The following is a 20,291-nucleotide window of genomic DNA, read 5'->3' as shown; positions in this document are numbered from 1 at the left end:
AAATGCCTTTTATGTTCCTTGTTTAATACGTCGTCGTACGACGATGTTCCGCGCGCCAGTCCAGTCAAAGAGCTTCTATAGAATATCTTTGGTCCAGTCCCAACAATGTCAAACCTCTATTAAACCGCAATGAAACCGAAAGCGTTGCATTTGACTGCCCATGCTTGCCTTTAACTATAACTAAATCATGAATCTATTTAATTTTGCAATTATTCGTGCACAACTGCACAGTGCGCGCGCGCACACACACACGCACACACACACACACACACACGCACACTTTTTCCCACTCTACTCACTTTCCCTGCTCTCTCTCTTTAGTCAAACAGAAAATATATTTTCAGGTCAGGATTCCAATTTCATACAATCAAGAGAAAGATAATGATATAAACAAGTGAATTGATTGATGACCACGGCAAGGTTAAAATGTATTTTGTATTTAGTGAGACTGAATATGTCCGTTTAATAATGTATGCTGACACTATTTAGACTGAAAATGTACCTTCCCTTTTATTTTATTATTTATTATTACTTATACTATTAGCTAGGGGTCCCCAGCAAATTAGGAATAGTTTATTTCACGGCTAGATTAGAAATGAGCCCAATGAGAGAATGTATAAGATTGACTCTCTCTAGTCTGTACTGTTTTCTGGGGGAACATTAGCCAAAAATAACACGTCAGCTATTTTGGAAGAGATTTGGTGTAGATAGGCAAAGCCAACTCGGGTCTGGTTTTGTATAGAGGGCTTAAGTGGTTAAGTTAATGCTATACAAAATCTAATTGAAAATATTCTCTTATGGGGGCCCCAAATTATTTTCAAATAATATATTTTTTCAATTTCTATCAATTTGGGTGTCCTCGACATGAAAACGTTTGAGAACCACTGGCCTACAATAACAGTCAGTACAGCAACATTGTGTTTCCTCTTTTCACTCTAATCATTTTATCCTAGGCAGTAGTAGGCAGCATGACTCAGACTATGCACTATGTAGACAATAGCAATCATTTCAGAAACTACCATCATAATTTCACATACAATGAAATGTGCTACTCTCAAAACTTGGTCAAGTTAAAATGTATTTAATAGTAACAAAATAAAAATGAACATACCGTATAACAGTAATATCAAGTGAACAGTACACTGAACATTTTACAACAGTTCCTGAGTTATACAAGTCATTCTAACAAAATCAACACTGGCACGGTTTCAGAAAACTAATGCTACTGTACTGTTAATGATGCAAATACTGACAATGTGGAGACTGTAGATACTGTAACTGAACAGTAAGATACTGGACATTTGTGTCCCACAGACAGCTTTATTGCCATACTTACAGTAAGGTCTATTGTGTTGATGTATGAAAATTAAAAGAACAAAATTTACATGTTTTATGTACATTGTAAAACAGTGGACAATGTGTCCAATATATTTACACAAAATAATTAGTAAAGCACAGAAGGTCACTTATACTGTACACAAAAACAACACTCAAAATTATACCAAATTTATAGTAAATATTGAGTTGCAGCATAATGGGATATATGGTATTAGATTTCACTGGATTTACATATTCAGGCATATTTGTTATCACCTGTAAATACAACAAAGGCTGATAAATTGTGCCTTATGAGTGTGAGGTCACCAGCCTTTTGCAGTGCGCTACTAATCGCCCATGTAACTATTTACAAAACATTATTCAACCTTTCAACACATGAAATTGTCCATGAGTTGAGTTTATTATGGTCAAATAATGTCAAACGTTTTGTAAAACAATTTAAATATACAGTATATAGTAGAAAGTTGGGAAGTTATAAAAGAGGATTTGTCCAAAAGCCATGTGAGGGAATGTCACTTCCAGCATGTTTTACTTCTTGAATATGGTTCGAAATAATATTGATTGTGTGAGGTAAGAAGAAAAAATATAATCTAGTATTAAAAAGTAAAACAAAAACTTTAGTGATGACATTAATCACTTAAGCCTGACAGTGTCATGACAAAAATATGCAATCTACCAGTACAAGCTCAAAACGTGTTGCGAGCTTGTAGATCTGCTACATAACAACACTGCTGTACATGTATAAATCAAGTACATAGCCCCTAGGCTATGTTTGGGAATATTAGCCCCAAACTACAGATGCCAGGGTAATGTGGTTTAACAATGCCAGAAAGAATATAAAATCATTAATACATTATAAAAATAAAGAGGTTATGTCATTAAAGTTACTTTGGCAAGCTGGTTGATTCTATTTTGATGTGCGTCAGAGAATAATGTGCCATTGATCCTATAGAGCGCCATTGCTGAAATTTCACTTAAGTATGTTTTTTTTCCTACAGTTTTCTTTCCGTTCCTTCCCATCCAATTTGTTGAGTGTCAGATGACAAATGAAGATTTGTGGCGGAAATGACCCTGCATTATAGGAAAGTTCAAATATTATTTACAGTAATTTATCAAGTTTATTACAGTACTTTTATTTGTAATATGACATGTAAATATGTGTGGCTTAATTCAACGTTTGACTGCATAACAAATTTCTAATGTGAGCTTTTTTATTTTTACCTCATCAGGATCACCATATTCAACACCATCATCTTGTGCTGGCAATTTGTAGCTGAAGAAGAAAAGTGTTCTTAATTTCTTCACATTGGCAATCATAGCAACAACGTCAATGGCTTGCATTAATAATACATACAAAACTGAGAAGAATAGTTAGTAAAGACATATATTTTCATGCTGTACAGTACAAGAGCTACTCACTTATTTTCTGTATGGTCTTTGCTTGAGAAACATCCATGTCTATGAGCATGGCAAACCCCCACCATGATGCAAATCAATGCTACTAACGCAGCAAATGCCTTTAGGAGAATCCCAAGGATGTCAATATCATCTGCAAGTATTCAAACAGGACATTTAAAAATAGAACCTTCAGGTAACACATTTATACAACTCAAAGGAATTACATTGAAAATGTGTGTGTATATTTATATTAGTTTTATATATATTATACACCGGTGTATATATAAAACGAATATAAATATACAGTATGTATGTAAATAAGACTGATATGACAAAACACCTTGTAAAACATGTGTCCCTGTGAATAAGTCAAAGACACTAGTATGAAAGTGTTGAACCTTGTGTTGTATAGCTACCTTGGTTTGATAACTTAAAAAATAGTTTTAGAAAAATCACACTTCATGGAAATGAACAAACAAAGCATGGATTCAACTTATTTATTTTAAAAACCTGGTCCTCGTACTTAATTTTGGGAGAATGAAGTGGCTGTATTCTTGTTAACCATATATCACCAGGCTTTCCACATTACCAGTCAAAAAGCCTGGTTAATATTTTCTGTTCAGTGCTTACATCCGGTCTAGAGCTCGGCTACTGTATCTGCCCGGTTGACATAGGCCTACAGTACAGTATGTACAGTACTGTACAGTACATGCATCATGCATGCATATAAAGTAGACACTCCAGTGAATTGGTAGACACTCCCTGAGTGCTGAGCAGGCATCAAGCTTACTCTTTAAAATCCTCTGGTACCCACGCCCCTGCTGCAAATGTTTGAGCTCCTTATGTTTGATAGTAAAAATAGTGAAATAAAATAATGTAATCTTACACCTTGTAAGTTGAGTGGAGTAGTCTGAGTTGTTAGGAAGTGAAAACTGCTCAGTCACTATAGTATGTGACAGTTTGAAAGAGAAATTAATTAATCTTTATAACAAACTGCTTGGTCGATTTGTTTTTATTAACATTAACGTGTGCGTGCGTGCGTGCTTGTGTGTGTGTATTTTCTGTATTTGGGGACTCTGTAAGAAAAGAACCCAAATACAGAAAAGGTAAACATAACAAGAGCCCCGAAAGCTGGCTATAGGGTCCTATATACATTTATAGAATAAATATACAGACACAATGTTTTGTTTGGGGTGTCACAGCACCAAATACTTGTATGAAACTTCATTCTTAACTGTTTACCCACGATGGAACATTATGTATAGCCGGCTATGTACACACCTATGTAAACTAGGCTGTGTTGTGATAGGATATAATAGGCTATATGTACTGTATACTACTAAGAAGATGTTTGTCTGCTCCAAGGCTGAGTGAGAAGATGAGAGCCGGGAGAATGAGGCTGGTCGGTGCCATTGATACTGGGAGGAAAGTACTGGCCAGCCAAAGGATGGAGATGACTGGAGACGCCCAGAGTAATATAGTAAGAGAGTCATAGAGCCATAGGAGCAATGTTTGGAACTATAGCCCATAGGCACCCGCTTTGCGGCGAGATTAAAGCCTGTCGCTACTCTCCTACTCAGGGTCTCCTCCCAGTGGGACGTGCATCGAGGACCTCCCTAGGGAGACGCTCGAGAGGCATCCTAACCAGATGCTCGAACCACCTAAGCTGGCTCCTTTCCAGGTGAAGAAGCAGCAGTGTGACTGAACTTCCCTGGCAACACAATTGATGAAGTCAAGTAGAAGACGGCTCAAGGTAGATACCTTTTTTGCTTCTTTGCTGTGGATGCTTGTGTTGTATGCTGTGTGTATACTAGTGTGATTCAAGCTGGTGTACTACGGTATTACTGTCATTTTGCGATGAACCACAATGAAACATGTTCAGTAAATGTTTGTGGCTCTGGAATTGAATGGTGATGTGAATCTATACAGTTTTGTTGTGTTGTATCTGCCGTTGAAGGTATGTGAGTTGTAACTAGGCATGTGTAAATGTGTCCCTGGACCAATGAGCCAATTGATCACCATAGCAACCCCAACCTAGGCCTGATTAGGTTAATTCCCAACACCTGCTAAATCCTCCAAACCTGTATCTTGATTGGAGTCAATCTCCACTCACACTCCTCATGCAGCTACACAGACACATCCCAGGCACACTTTGGTAGGCCTATAGCCCTGTCCTGTTTGGATGACAATATTGCCTTTCCAACAGATACTATTTTCATAATAAAAACGATTATCGATTATTAATTTTAATAATCGATTTCGGGTCCTATTAATGATTATCGATTCATTCATTAATCTGACCCATCCCTAGTTGTAACAGGGAACAGTATGTGTATGTGGCTCTGGAACACTTCAACATGAGATCGTAGTTCAGACATTCAGTTAAACCTCTCTCATTGTACTTCTGCGTGCACTTTTTACTCTTTGTACACTAGTAAACAGGCGTTCAACAGTACATGTGGTCATTGGCAGGGTAATTAGTGCCCTGGACACTCAGCTGAGCACGCATCAAATACCTTCAGTAGTGTGTAAAATGTAGCTGATCCCTTGCGTTCAAGGTAGAACACGTATCCCCCACGAATACCGGAGAACTCGCCAGTTTACCAAGTCGCCATGGCGAAAATTATGCTAACATGCTTTGGGAGGGTCGGAATGGACACGTCCGTGAATGGGCAAGGGTGCAATGGAATGGTTTTCAAGGATTGGCGAGATCAAGACTTGGCCAGACGGCGGCCTGGCCTGGCCTTATTGTGAATACGCCACTGGTTCACATACAGTAGCACAGACACAACAAAGAATATCATTGCCAGGTAGCTATACAACAAGGGTTCAACAATACGTTTTTGGCTTTGTTTTACTACATAAAAATGCTCTTACTATTATTCAAGACCAAAACATTGTTTCACTGTATATTTTTATTTTTATCATTGCCATACTACAGAGAACAAAACACTTTTCTTTAGTCAAATAAAACCTCAACGTCTTACTAATAATGTAAAGATAAATGACTGTCACTTACAGACTTCCATCAGCTGTGGGGGACAGTGTGCATATCCTGCATCATTCTTTGCTTGACAATAATACTCCCCAGCATCCTCCTTCCTCACCCTTCGGAATTTCTGAAACAAGACATTACTTTCTAAAATCAATTGATACATAACTCCACATGCACAGCAAGCATGCACACGTAGGCTTGTGGCAATTTCCAGCACGTTGAACAATCTCTCGATGCACTGAGCACATTGGTATATGTTTTGGTTTGGCAAACAAGACAAAGTGTAATTAAAGCAAATTAACAAGGATTCTAATTCTCACCAGGCTTCCAGTGTCAACGTTTATGGTGTAGGATGAGTTGATGAACTTAGGGCTGGTCTTGGGGTCCTGAGGAAGTTCCTCCTTGTTGTGGAACCAACTGTACTGTGAGGCAGGGAAACCCTCATTCTCCAAGCAGCGTAGCTCAGGGGATGTCCCAACTGTGACTGCCACTGGTACACTGCACCGCGGTACTACAGGCTTCACTGCATAGAGATACAAACTTTACTGGGTAGCACTAACACATTAGTAAGAAAACACATGGAGAGATAAAACAAATGTCACAAATAACTATTTTATGGCAAACATAGACTACCAGGTTACAGTACCTCTCACTGCAAGACTGATGAGTATTTCATCAAAGTCCCTTTGGTCATCGATGGCGGCCACCTCACAACGGTATTCTGCCGTGTCTGCCCGTGTAGCATTGAAGATTACAATATTCGCTGGCTCTCTGAGCTGTGCTCTATCTTCCAAATCCCCTTGTAGAGAGACAACAACAGTTTATAATACAACCACTCATTTAAATAAAGCGTAATTTCACTGTCTATGATCTAGTTATTTTCAGGCACTTTCCATTTGGTAAAAGTTTAAGGAGATGATTTAGCAGTTTACCTGATATCCTGTTTTGAAAGTAGACATAACTGGGGACGCCATTCTTGATCTTTTTCCATTCAATCCTTGGGTTGTTTGTTGAGATAGACTCTATTAAACAGGTCAGTTCAATGGCTATGGAAAAAAGACAAATGAGAACAATAGCAAAATCAGTACAAAAGGCAATTTAATTACAAAACATTAAACTAATTTGCAAGAAACTTACATTCAAACTCATTTGCCCAGACAAGCTTGTCTGTAGTTCGGAGGATTACGCCAAATGATGATGGAATAAGGCCTATAAGAAAGGAAATGTACAGTATCAGAAAATGCTGATAGCACACACTGACAATAACATACAAATTTGCATTTTCTTGCCCAATAAAGTTTGAAAGATTAGATTAGAAACCTAATTTATACGTGCGATTGTGTGTATATGTGAGTATACATTCGGCTTTTTATAGTGATGAAAGTGTATCATTTGGACTGCGTTTTATTACATTTTATTAAATGCTGTATCACTTGATTTTGATACTTAGTTGACTAGGGTACCCCCGGACTCTATACTAGGTTCGCTTTTTCTCTCTAAAACCAAATATCCTACAATCTACAAACATGCACATTGTGTGTGAATTTGCAGATCTTCTATTTTCAACAACAAAAAATCCCCAGAATAGGGACTGTAGGGTTCATGTAATAACTCCCCAATTTGCATTGTTAAAGATAAACTCTGGGGCCAGATATAAATTATGCACATGTAATCTGTGTAGTGCATGATAAAAAAGGTGTTATCAAACATTCTAAGACATCTTTTATTGTAGAGAAATCTATTTAATTTTATTTAGCACAGTATAAAAACAACACAAAAAGGGGAAATACGTAGAAAATAAAAAGTGCTAGGAGGAGGCAAGAAGCCCAAAGGGCTTATACGAGGCCTCAACCTGTGTACAAGAACCAAACATTTAAAAACATGATTTGAATGCAATATACATATTAATAACAGATAACATGATTGCTAATAGTATATTGCATTCAAATCATGTTAGAATAAAGTACACATTGCCGAAAACTCCACTCTGCCATTTCTCTACCTGTGCTCAGTGGAGGCCCCCTGTCATCAAAAGTTAAGTTTACGATGGAGGTTTAATACAAATGCCGCACATTTCAATATTTCTACTGTAGTTCAGGCTTTGGTATTGTATTGTACACTTCTTACAATAGCTTGTGCGGGGGTAGGGGCTCAGTTGTTCTTAATTCAAACTGGCGATCCCCAAATATGCCTTAAAACATTATACTTGCCCTCTACAACTAAAAAACAAAACAAAAAACACCTTAAATATTTTTTTTTTTTTTTTTTTTTCAATTGGAGCTGCTCCTGTCGCAAGTTGATGTCATATGTCTATGTGGTCTAGCCCTATGAAATGTATGGAGTGCATATGCTAATAAAAAACAACTTTATGCTTCCTAAGGATAATATGAGCATCAAAGCAATATTTTAAATACTTTTTATTAGCATGGGCATTCCATATATTCCATAGGGGTGGACCACACATAGACATAGGACATATTGCGACAGGAGCAGTTCCTATTGAGTGAAAGATTCTCTATTTATGAAAGAAATTAAATATTTAAAATGTTTTTAATTTTTAATTTTAGTTATAGAGGGCAAGTATAATGTTTTAAGGCATATTTGTCATATGAGCCAGGGTTCCTTTGAAACTGGTAATTTCAAAGGAGCATGCTTTATAATACTGTGCGAGAAATAGACAGGTAGAATGATGCAAAGCAAGGCAATTTAAAACAAGGCAAGCATACAGTGAAAACACTGAATGCTTCTTGAAGCAGCAATGTATAAATGTTTAGGTTAACTATTGAACTCAACTGTGAAATTCAACACTGTAAACCAAAGGTGCTTTGAGTCTATATAGACAGTTGTACACCTGTGGTAGCCACTGGTTATTCATACTTTTTATCACATATTTCTATATATATTGTGGGGTGTCGCTAGGCAACCAGCCGCCGGGTGAGCGTCATGGCCCAGACAGCCAGTGGGGAGGAGGCAGAACACAGCCGAGGAGAACACGCCTCCTCGGCCTCGTCATCGACCAGACGTACTACCCAGCCCAACTATTGGCTCAAGGCCAAGTGCACGCGCACTTGGCCTTGAATAAAAGGAAAGGTACGTCTGGTCTTGCGCTCATTCCCCACTGGCAGCTGAAGGGGACATGACGGGCATGCACGGCGGTAAGCGACACCTCACACACACACCACCGCACACACCAGTCATTTATGTGAATATGACCGTGACACTAAAAGCCATTCTCTTCACTATAGGTAACCCGCTACCCAGACAAATCTGTTGATGACAGTTCCACTTCCCCGGAAGAGTGACAGATAACGGAGGACTGTCAACCCGGGGACAGAGAGTGGATCTATGTATATGTGGCGCTCTAAAGCCCGTTAGGATAGAGAATCCTAACACCACCCCGCCAGAGAGGAGGCGGAGATTTGATTTCATTTAAGGACATTTGAGTTGCTGTTTGTACCAGCGAAATAATAGACAATAAACGGCCCTAGTGGCCCAGTTTCAAACTGCCAGTGTGTTGGTGTCCGCTCAGTGCTCACATTTGGTGGAGAACCTGTGGGTTTATCACGAGCCACACCAACCTCTCGGCTTAAATGGAGCAGGCTCAAGCCATTGACGCGCTCCTACAGAGCCAAAACAACCTGCACGCCGCAGTTAACGAGCTAGTGCGCCACTTCGCCCGAGATGCGCCCCCCGCGGCGAAAAGCCCAAACGAAGTCTTTACCAAACTATCCCCCGACGATGATATTGAAGCATATGTCGAGCTGTTCGAGCGCACAGCAGCCCGAGAGCGGTGGCCAGTCGCTGAGTGGGCTGGTATTCTGGCACCGTTCCTCACTGGAGAGGCCCAACAAGCATGGAGAGATTTGTCTTTAGCCGAGTCACGAGACTTTCAGAGACTAAAAAACGCTATTCTCGCCCGCCAAGGGTTGAGTCTCCCCGCTCGAGCACAGCGATACCACAATTGGACATATCACCCAAAACAATCGGCGCGCGCTCAGGTGTCCGCGCTGTTACGCACGACGCACAGCTGGCTAACCAGCCCCGGCGACCTCCCGCCGGTAGACAGGCTAGTTATTGACCGATGCATCAGAGGGTTACCGCCGGATGCCCGGCTATACGCGTCCCAAGTCAGCCCCGCATCAGTAGACGAGCTTATAGGTCTACTAGAAAACCACCAGGCAATAGTTGAAATGACGAGAGGAGCAAAAACGGAGGCCCCGAACCCGAAGCAGAGCGGCGAGGAGCGCGGCGGCCGCGACAGAAGACGAGGCCCACCCTCGGGTCGCTCGCCACCCCGAGGTGGACAGCGCACCTCCGCCCCGGATAGAGGCGGCCGACCCCCGGGGAGGCGCTGCTACGTATGCGGCCAGGACGACCACCTTTCATGGGCGTGCCCAGGCAGGGCGGATGTCTTGATGCCCTCGGCCAGCAGCACTGACGGTCCCCAGGCCTGCCTCCATACCGGCACCGCTTCCCGTGGTCACGCCAACATGCCTGTCAAAATCAACGGCGTTGACAGCCAGGCGCTGCTTGATTCAGGTAGTGTCGTCACACTGGTCCACGCTGAATACGCAGGCCCGTTGGAGAGCGAATCGATACCGGTAAGCTGCGTGCACGGTGACCAGCGGCACTACCCGGTGTCCCAGATACATGTGCAGACCACGAAAGGCAGTGCCACGGTAACTGCAGGTGTAGTTCCCAACCTACCCGTTCCCCTGTTAATCGGAACCGACTGCTCGCTCTTTGAGCGACACGGGAACCCGGGCTGGCGAGGCCCGTCCCGCCGGCGACGCCGACGCGCAGCGCGGCCCCCGAGAGACCCCCGACCCGCATGCCCCGCATTCCAACCACCTATGGACGAGCCACGGAGTGAGACCGCCGCCAGCGAGGAGGAGAGGAGCGCACAGGAGGAACGCGGACCCCCCAGCACGACCGGCGACACAGAAGGGGACGCCTTCGCCGAGTTCCCCATAGCGGAGCAGGCAGGCCCGACTCGACAGGGAGAATTTGCCACGGCCCAGTGGGCTGACCCGAACTTGGAAATGGCCCGAATGAATGTCTCGGTCGTCGAAGGAAAGAAACAGGACGGGGTGAGTGCTTTAAACTGTCCCCACTTTATCGTGCACAATGGGTTGTTGTATAGAGTCACGAAAAATAAGAGAGACGAGGAAATAGAGCAACTATTGGTTCCAAAGCAGTATATCACCCGCGTCCTACATCTAGCACACTCTCACCAGTTGGGTGCACACTTGGGCTGTCAAAAGACATACGATCGAATATTGGATCGCTTTTACTGGCCTGGGATAAAGAGGGCTGTAGATGATTTTTGCCAGAGTTGTGAAGTCTGCCAGATAAACGCTCCTAAGCCTACCTACCGCAACCCTCTTATCCCATTACCCATTATTGAAACCCCGTTCGCACGGCTAGCGATGGATATTGTCGGCCCATTGCCAAAGTCAGCTCGGGGACACAGATACATATTGGTTATAGTTGATTATGCCACCCGCTATCCCGAGGCTATCCCACTACGCTCAGCCACTGCTAAAACAGTATCACACGAGCTCCTGATGTTATTTAGCCGGGTTGGCATAGCGGACGAAATTTTAACGGATCAAGGCACATGCTTCATGTCCCGGGTAATGTCCACGCTCTATAAATGGCTAAAAGTGAAGCGTATTCGCACATCACCGTACCACCCGCAAACGGACGGCCTTGTCGAACGCTTCAACCAAACCCTGAAGAAAATGCTGCGGAAGCTAGTGGACATTGATGGGAGGGATTGGGACCAGTTAATCCCGTATGTCTTGTTTTCTATCCGAGAGGTTCCCCAGGCGTCTACAGGCTTCTCACCATTTGAACTGGTGTATGGGCGGAGACCGCGAGGCCTGTTAGACGTTGCCAAGGAGACCTGGGAAACACAACCCTCCCCCCACCGCTCTGTCATTGAGCACGTGGACAAGCTGCAGGCGCGCGCGCGCAAGGTTTGGCCTATGGTGCGCGAGCACATGGAGCGCACACAACGAGACCAGGCGCGCACCTACAACCGAGGGGCGCGTGTCCGAGAATTCCAGGTGGGAGAACAAGTCCTTGTTTTAGTGCCCAGCAGCGAGTGCAAATTTCTAGCTAAATGGAGAGGACCGTATGAGATCGAAGCGAAAATAGGACCTGTAAATTACAGAGTAAAACAACCGGGCCGGCGAAAAGGCCAACAAATCTACCACGTGAATATCCTCAAAAAGTGGAAAGCCCCCGGGCCCGTGCCATCCTCTGTCCTATTAACGGCTCTCTCTCCTCCTCCCCCAGCCGCTGTACCCACGGGGGAGGACCTGTCCCCGTCCCAGCGGCAGGACATAAAAGAACTCCTCAGCCGGAATAGTGACGTATTCTCGGAGGTCCCTGGGCGAACACACCTAATTAAGCACGATATAGAAACCACGGCAGGGAAAACTATTCGCCAGCGGCCCTATCGTGTACCCGAGGCCAGGCGCATAGCGATTAAAGAAGAGGTAGGAAAAATGCTAAAATTAGGAGTGATAGAAGAGTCCCATAGCCCCTGGGCCAGCCCCATTGTAATTGTCCCAAAACCAGATGGATCTCTAAGGTTTTGCAATGATTTTCGCAAATTAAATGAGATCTCTGCCTTTGACGCATACCCCATGGCTCGGGCAGATGAATTAATTGAACGGCTCGGCCCCGCAAGGTTCATAAGCACCCTTGATTTGACAAAAGGGTACTGGCAAATTCCCCTCACTGAGCGAGCCAAACCCAAGACCGCATTTTCCACCCCAGACGGCCTCTTTCAATACACTGTCCTCCCGTTTGGTGTCCATGGCGCCCCCGCAACATTTCAGAGATTAATGGACCGGGTCCTAAGACCACATAGGGAATATTCGGCAGCATATCTGGATGACGTTATAATCCACAGCGCCACCTGGGGGTTGCATTTGCAACATTTGGAAAATATACTAGGGGCCCTGAGAGAGGCGCGACTGACGGCCAACGCTAAAAAGTGCTGCGTTGGCTCTAGGGAGACTGACTATCTCGGCTTTACAGTGGGCCGAGGCTGTGTGAAACCCCAACAGAGGAAAGTGGAGCGGCTCCGGGATTGGCCCCGCCCGGGCACGAAAAAACAGGTGAAGTCATTGATGGGACTAATATCATACTATCAGAAATTTATTAAAGACTTTGCTACCGTTGCAGCGCCGCTCTACGACCTGACAAAAAAAACCCTCCCGCTCCACGTCACCTGGACCCCCGAAGCAGAAGGAGCGTTCTGCTTTCTGAAAGAGGCGCTCTGCGATGAGCCGGTGCTCAAGGCGCCTGATTTCAGCAAGCCCTTCATATTGCACACAGACGCATCAGGGACGGGAATAGGAGCGGTGCTGTCACAGCGCATAGACGAGGAAGAACACCCAGTCACCTACATCAGCAGGAAGCTGAAGAAACATGAGCGAAACTACGCCACCGTGGAAAAGGAGTGCCTGGCAGTGAAGTGGGCTATCCATCACCTCCGGTATTATCTCTGGGGCCGGCGCTTCACTGTCATCACTGACCACGCCCCCCTGAAATGGATGGCCAGAAATAAGGACCGGAACGATAGAGTGACCAGATGGTTCCTGGAATTGCAAGACTACTGCTTCGACGTAGAACACAGACCGGGAAGAACCATCGCTCACGCGGACGCCTTGTCCAGACGATATGAGGGAGAAGAGGAAACTGAAGCTTCCGGTGGCACCGACAAGCTTGGGGGGAGGATATGTGGGGTGTCGCTAGGCAACCAGCCGCCGGGTGAGCGTCATGGCCCAGACAGCCAGTGGGGAGGAGGCAGAACACAGCCGAGGAGAACACGCCTCCTCGGCCTCGTCATCGACCAGACGTACTACCCAGCCCAACTATTGGCTCAAGGCCAAGTGCACGCGCACTTGGCCTTGAATAAAAGGAAAGGTACGTCTGGTCTTGCGCTCATTCCCCACTGGCAGCTGAAGGGGACATGACGGGCATGCACGGCGGTAAGCGACACCTCACACACACACCACCGCACACACCAGTCATTTATGTGAATATGACCGTGACACTAAAAGCCATTCTCTTCACTATAGGTAACCCGCTACCCAGACAAATCTGTTGATGACAGTTCCACTTCCCCGGAAGAGTGACAGATAACGGAGGACTGTCAACCCGGGGACAGAGAGTGGATCTATGTATATGTGGCGCTCTAAAGCCCGTTAGGATAGAGAATCCTAACACCACCCCGCCAGAGAGGAGGCGGAGATTTGATTTCATTTAAGGACATTTGAGTTGCTGTTTGTACCAGCGAAATAATAGACAATAAACGGCCCTAGTGGCCCAGTTTCAAACTGCCAGTGTGTTGGTGTCCGCTCAGTGCTCACAATATATATATTATTTTTTTTCTAAACACAAAATTGATTAAAAGGTTGGAAGTGAAACCCTATGGTTTGTATGCCACACAGTAATATTATATTCATATTGACCAGCAACGGAGGTTTTGAGCTTAGAAATAATAACAGGCACTTTGTTATTTTCTAGAAAAGACACACATTATGTAGGGTAGGTAGTAGGGTGATGGACTGGGATTGTTAAATTGACACCCATGAGGACAAAATGAATAATAGGGTCCAAAGGGAAGCACGCACATCTCAACAAAATACGTACAATGAGAAAGATGGGTTGACCACACACTGCTCCCAGGACATATCTGCTCCCAGGACATTTTATTTGAACGTAACAACGTTTCGACCCTTCTGGGTCTTCGTCAGGTATGATGCCTATGATAACTGACGAAGACCCGGAAGGGTCAAAACATTGTTACTCTTCTTCAAATAAAGTTTCCTGGGAGCTGATACACAGTGTGCGGACAACCCTTCTTTCTTATTGACAAAATTAATAAACCACCTGACCACACATCTGATTAGCACGAAAACCTCTACTACTACTGGTGGTATGTATAATGAATTTGTGTGGGTCTATGTTTCTGTTTTCTAGTCTCCATGTTCAAGCCACTTGGTCTGACTCCTACTTACAACAAAACACACAAAACACCAAATATAATAATTGTTGTGTATTATGTGGTTAATGATGACATTCCCTTTGCCTGTGGAGGCAGTACAAAGGGATTCGAAACAAATGAAGGTGATTGTAGATAAAACAATAAGCATTATTTATCTGACTGGGCCTAATGCACGTCAGAGGGATGCACTATAGAAAATCAAGACCATACAAATAGTGGTAAATCTTTGGCTCTGGCAGTCTACTCTACCACTTAACCACTTAAACCCTATATTTCATTGACTGGGTTCCACCGTACCTCCTTTTCCCCCTCCACAACAAATCCCTTTGTAATAGCCAAATGTGACACATTAGTGAGCTTGTACATCTGCCATTTTATCCAAATGTTTGCCTATTTTCACTGAACGGTCGCCTATTATATAGCCACTAGGATGCATGTGGTTACAATCCTATATTTATTGGCTAATGGGAGGATGCGGTGGATCACGGCCACATCACTCTGACTCTAATCTCTCGACTTGTCTTCAAGACATCTGTCAGCAGCACTGCCAAGGGGAATTCCACTCATTTTCAACATTTTACTATGTCATTAATATACCTTAGAGCTGTCTGTGTGGAAATAATAAAAAAAAGTCCCCCCATTTTGTGTTTCCTAGAACTGGAGGTCTGAAAAAAGCATTAGCATGGTGAAGTACATCTTGATGATGATGTTAGTTGTGCTCCAGCGAGCACACAATAGTTCTCTAAAGTCTATTTTTTTGGCATCTTGCATGAGGAAGGGTCAGATCTTTCTATGTTCACACAGAGGTGCTATCTGTGGTCCGTAGACTTGGTTGCCACACGACATCATGAGTGAGGTCCTGTTTTTGAGGGGTGGTAGCCCCTCTGTCCAGCTTTGAATGTTTGTGTAAATACAAACATTGTGTAAACACAAACATTGAAGACAAAGGTGAGGACGCAAATTATGATTGGCCGGAATGAGATGATGTATGATGGTGTATGATTATAAGAGCGCCCCTCACTTCACACAGGTGTGATTTTTCTTCTTCTTCTGAAAGCTGATGTTGGAGGGGCTCAAAAAAACAGAATACGGTCCAAGATTGCTCTGAATCAGACATGTATCAGTGGAAGTTATTCTGACAATAAGGAAAACATGGGTCTAACTCTTGCCAAAACATTTAGTCAAGTCCACAGCTGTGGACACTGATGAGACCTGACTCCCAGGTCTCAGCTTCCGTCTCGGTTGCTGACTTTCCCACCCTGTTCATCAAGAGCTATTTTTACCCCTGCAGTGACTGGACACAAGGAGAGCTTGTCTGACAAATGTTCCAGCTATAAACTGTGTTTATTAAGTGGATTATCTTAGCTTGGATACAGAAATTAACGATTTTTCCTTAAATAAGAAGTTTACACTTCAGAGCAAGGCCCCCGTTTGTCAAGACTAAATGTAGGCTTAGTTGTATACAAAACATATGAAACAATAAAATTTGCAAAAATTGCATCCAAGTACTGAAAATGAAGAAGTTAAAATGTTTGTGTTACGATAACAACATACACATTGCATTTACAACAATGAGAGTGAAATGATTGTATTTATTTTTTAGCTTAATTGTGTTTAGATTATTATGCCATTTTTTGTATGGTACTGTACATGTACTATACAGTATGCTGTAATACACTGGGCTCTGGGGTAGGGTATGATACTAAAGCAAGCCCTGATATCTAAACGAAAATACCTTTTATAGACTCAGCATTTTCAGAATAGTTGGCCTCATAGTCTTGTTTCTTACAAAAGATGCCACCGTCAACCCTAGCGCATAATTACCGCCCATACATTGATTGCGCTGTAGTATAGGTGCAGACAGTTTAAGGCCGTGGGAAAGAATCCAATTAAATTGACAATGACTACAAAATGTGTTTAGAATAAAGCATTCTCTCTCTCTCTCTCTCACACACACACACACACACACACACACACACACACACACACACACACACACACGTAGGCTAAAGGGGAGGGGATCCTTGAAAATGATCTCAGTATTTATTGGGAACACCAGCTGATTTTAATCCCTTTATTGTTTTAAAGCATAATGCAACAAAGTGGGTCTGTAGCTGGCTGTGGATACATAGACAGATTTTACAATCCTCTTAAATATGAAAACAGCTGCCCATCCCCAATGCAAGTCTGTTGATCCAGTGCATCTAAAAAAAGCCTTTTTCCCAGACATTCCATTCACAGTAACTGCAAACTTGCCAAAGCCCACACTATATAACATGGAGTAATGTGTATACAACTATGTTACCATAGAGACCATAGTGCATGACAATGGATAGAACCGTTTGAACAGTAGCTTTTATATATTTTGTTTTATATCAGAATAAGCTAAACATTGTATTTTATTCTATAGTATATACCTTTAATTCAATAGTCTGCACTACACAGCAATTCCAGTTTTCCAATTTAAATCTAATCTATGATCGAAGTGTTTATTTCACAGATGCTGCAAATGCTCTGCCTGACATTTTCATTGTTAATATTAAAATACTCTCTGAATGTGATATGAATTAATTTACATTAATTTACATCCTCACCTGGTTAACTAGCCTAACTAAACTACTACTATAATAATAATAATAATAATAACAGTACATTTGAATGCACTTTCCATTTGAAACAAATCTCAAACTGTCTGCTACATAGTAAAAAGATTGTGTTCAACAACCTGTTTCAATCAACACATGGATACACTTACTTTAGTTTACATTACTACAAGTGCATCTGTTGGAGCACTGGTACTGGTGTTGCATTTAGCACTTGCCATATGGATTGATCTACAAACCTGACCTTCATGAGCAGTACATGTCATGACCAGCAAAGTTCAGTGTAGAAGGATCCTAATCACCACTTAAATAATGTATTTAAATTAGGCTACATCTCAATTTAGTAAGTTCTCATCAAAGGCCCAATGCATATGGAATCAATCAACTAGTTTGCACTCATCCCCTGAACTCACAGCAAGCACCACTGACTGCATCCCCATGCAGTTAGAGGGCAGGGCTTAACCACATCAACAGTACCACTGACACTGTAACTGGTGGCAAGCAACATGACCTTTTGTCCGCTATAGTGCCATTAGAGCACAGAAGTAAAATGTTGCCAACTTTTGAAAGACTGCTCTCATAGTAGGGGAATGTCACCAGATATCAACAACATTACACATGTGAGACACAGGGTGTGTATTTTAAATGCCTACTATGTTTTAGTGTGTATTTGAGGGGCATCACTACTGTCCTTATGGCCTTAAACCCATATATTTCCATCCTATACATTTATTTTAAGTTGTGTGCCTGTGGGTGTGATAGATATAGCTAAATAGCCAGATAAGATATAGTCAATGTCAGGCAGGCTTATGTACTTTCTTATTGCAAATAAAGTAAAGCAGAACATTTGCATAACATGCAGCTACAGTATATTTTAGGTAATCATAAGCGATGTTAACGATAAGATGCACACAATTTCACTAACACAATACACATTTTGCTACTGCTGCAGAATGTGTGTGGCAGCATTGGCACATTTCCACTCCAAGAATCGTACAAAGGCAACATTAGTAGCTAATGTTAATATACGACTATACGATATAGTAGATTACAATGCATTGACAGCAAAAACATCGATGGCTAACCCCGTTTACGCTACAGTACAGCGTCTAATTGTGCCAATGACAGCCCATCATTCGCCTGCAAAGCAGCTGCTGCTGTTTTGAGTTGACGCTAATGGAATGCAAAATTGTGGAAAATTGTGTAAAGGAAAATAAACTTACGGATGCTGGAATAGAGCACACAAAAAGCTGCCAGACGTGCAATCGCCATCTTGTTGCCTCTGATTTATGGGTAATACTTGCACACACACAAGCTGTATACGCTATATATGAGATGAGACGAGAGTCAGCACCTCCCCTAGGTACGAGAGAGGATGGTGGCACTGGATAGAGCAGACTACTGGATGTTGCTATATCGCGGTTCCACCAGGGTTTCCATAGCTACAAGGGCATCAGGGCGGAAGGCGGGCACTTCAGAGACCCGGAAACACTGATACATCATCAATCATCCAGATTAAACGGTCCAATCATGGGTCCAATCGATGCCAGCAATTCAGTCTTTTTTGCTTAGAAATCGATCTCATTATATCCATTTTAAAGTATTGACAACAATACTACAACATTTTTATTTTGTGTGTGTGACTGTGTGTGTGTGTGTGTGTGTGTGTGTGTGTGTGTGTGTGTGTGTGAGAGAGAGACACAAACAATGGTCATCAAAGGCCAGACAGTAAAATATTTCAGTGAGTGATCATTTGTATTGTCAACACATTGAGTTGGGGTTGCAACTTTACATTCAGTTCATCCAACTGAACAGTAGGTGGCAGTATAAAACTACAAGTATCTATCTGCCAATGTATCACCCAAATGGAACAGATCATAATATTGTAGGCCTTCTGAAACCAAATTGGCAAGTTATTTTCATATTATTAGCATCGTAGTAATAGTGAGTTGTTATTACTGTAGGTCTACTGGTGTCCCATGTGACGCCTCCAAGGTAATATTGTGGTGATCATTCAAACCATTACGAAAGCTATATTGATTTTAGATCAGAGAGGCTTGACCAGTGTGCAAATCACTTAGAACATGTCCTTCTATGTCAACGGTATCTGTGAAAGAAATCTTAATTATCAGCTGCAAAACATAGCCTACAAAAACAAGATATAGGATTAGGAGGACAAATAAAATAGATGACACATACTTCGTTTGCATAACTAGGGCTAATAAACCATTGTTTATTGTAGGCCTGAATTATTTATTAAAATTTATTTTTTAAAGAAGTTAAATAATATGGTTGGTTCAAGTCATACGGTCAGGTTATTGTATTGTTACCTGTGTCTTTTAGTTTTGTGAATGATACAAATTATACTGTCTATAATAACTAATTTATAGGTAAATTAACTAAACTTTCAGTACCCATGCACAAAGGCCACCGTAGCAATTACCTGCTTAGAAGTGTTGATATGTTGCTATTAATCACTTCCCTTTCATGGAAGGCCTTGTGGACCCCCACGTGAATTGTTTTGTTTTCCTCGTATAGAGAATGAACCATCAAACGCCTTGGTCATATACCAAATACCCAAATCTCTCTGATTAGTTGTAGGCTATACCATGCAGGCAGGGACTTCCGTATTTAGGACTACGGCTCAGCTATGGCAGCAGCAGTGGCTCAGTTTGTAAATACATCAATAATGAAATTATAATCCATTTCTAATGGTTAAATTCTTGGCCTGGAAGAGATGTCATCAGGTGGTCCCCAAGCTTTTTAGATTGTTTCAACCCTTAACAACCGCATAATCTAAAACATTGAGTCGCTTCCTTAATATGGATTAAGACGGGCCCCTATTATCAACTGGGTAGGCTAATCAATTGTGTCCCTTTGTCTTGATCATGTAGATGAAATGACAACCTTCGAACAGAGGGGTGGACCA

General features: G+C 42.6%; 1 protein-coding gene across 1 annotated transcript; it reads right to left on the bottom strand.

Moving 5' to 3' along the window:
- Positions 1–1,065: 1,065 nt before the first annotated feature.
- Positions 1,066–18,702, bottom strand: jam3a (junctional adhesion molecule 3a). The gene is made up of 9 exons (XM_080772543.1): positions 18,586–18,702; positions 6,869–6,940; positions 6,664–6,777; positions 6,378–6,530; positions 6,052–6,254; positions 5,756–5,855; positions 2,758–2,887; positions 2,560–2,611; positions 1,066–2,409 (listed from the first exon to the last, which is right to left on the bottom strand). The coding sequence occupies exons 1-9, from the start codon at positions 18,632–18,634 to the stop codon at positions 2,374–2,376; spliced, it is 909 nt and encodes a 302-aa protein (XP_080628669.1). The 5' UTR covers positions 18,635–18,702; the 3' UTR covers positions 1,066–2,373.
- Between the last annotated feature and the right edge of the window lie 1,589 nt (positions 18,703–20,291).

The sequence above is a fragment of the Protomyctophum bolini genome, assembly GCF_963924005.1.
Source record: "Protomyctophum bolini genome assembly, chromosome: 9".
In the NCBI taxonomy this organism is placed as follows: domain Eukaryota; kingdom Metazoa; phylum Chordata; class Actinopteri; order Myctophiformes; family Myctophidae; genus Protomyctophum; species Protomyctophum bolini.
This window is presented reverse-complemented; position numbering and strand designations above follow the sequence as displayed.

Coding starts and splice junctions, on each gene's coding strand:
- jam3a (XM_080772543.1), bottom strand. CDS start 18,634: ATGGCGATTGCACGTCTGGCAGCTTTTTGTGTGCTCTATTCCAGCATC. Junction 5,856..6,051: donor ACGTTGACACTGGAAGCCTG/GTGAGAATTAGA, acceptor GTCTTGTTTCAG/AAATTCCGAAGGGTGAGGAA. Junction 2,612..2,757: donor AAAGACCATACAGAAAATAA/GTGAGTAGCTCT, acceptor TTTCTTCTTCAG/CTACAAATTGCCAGCACAAG.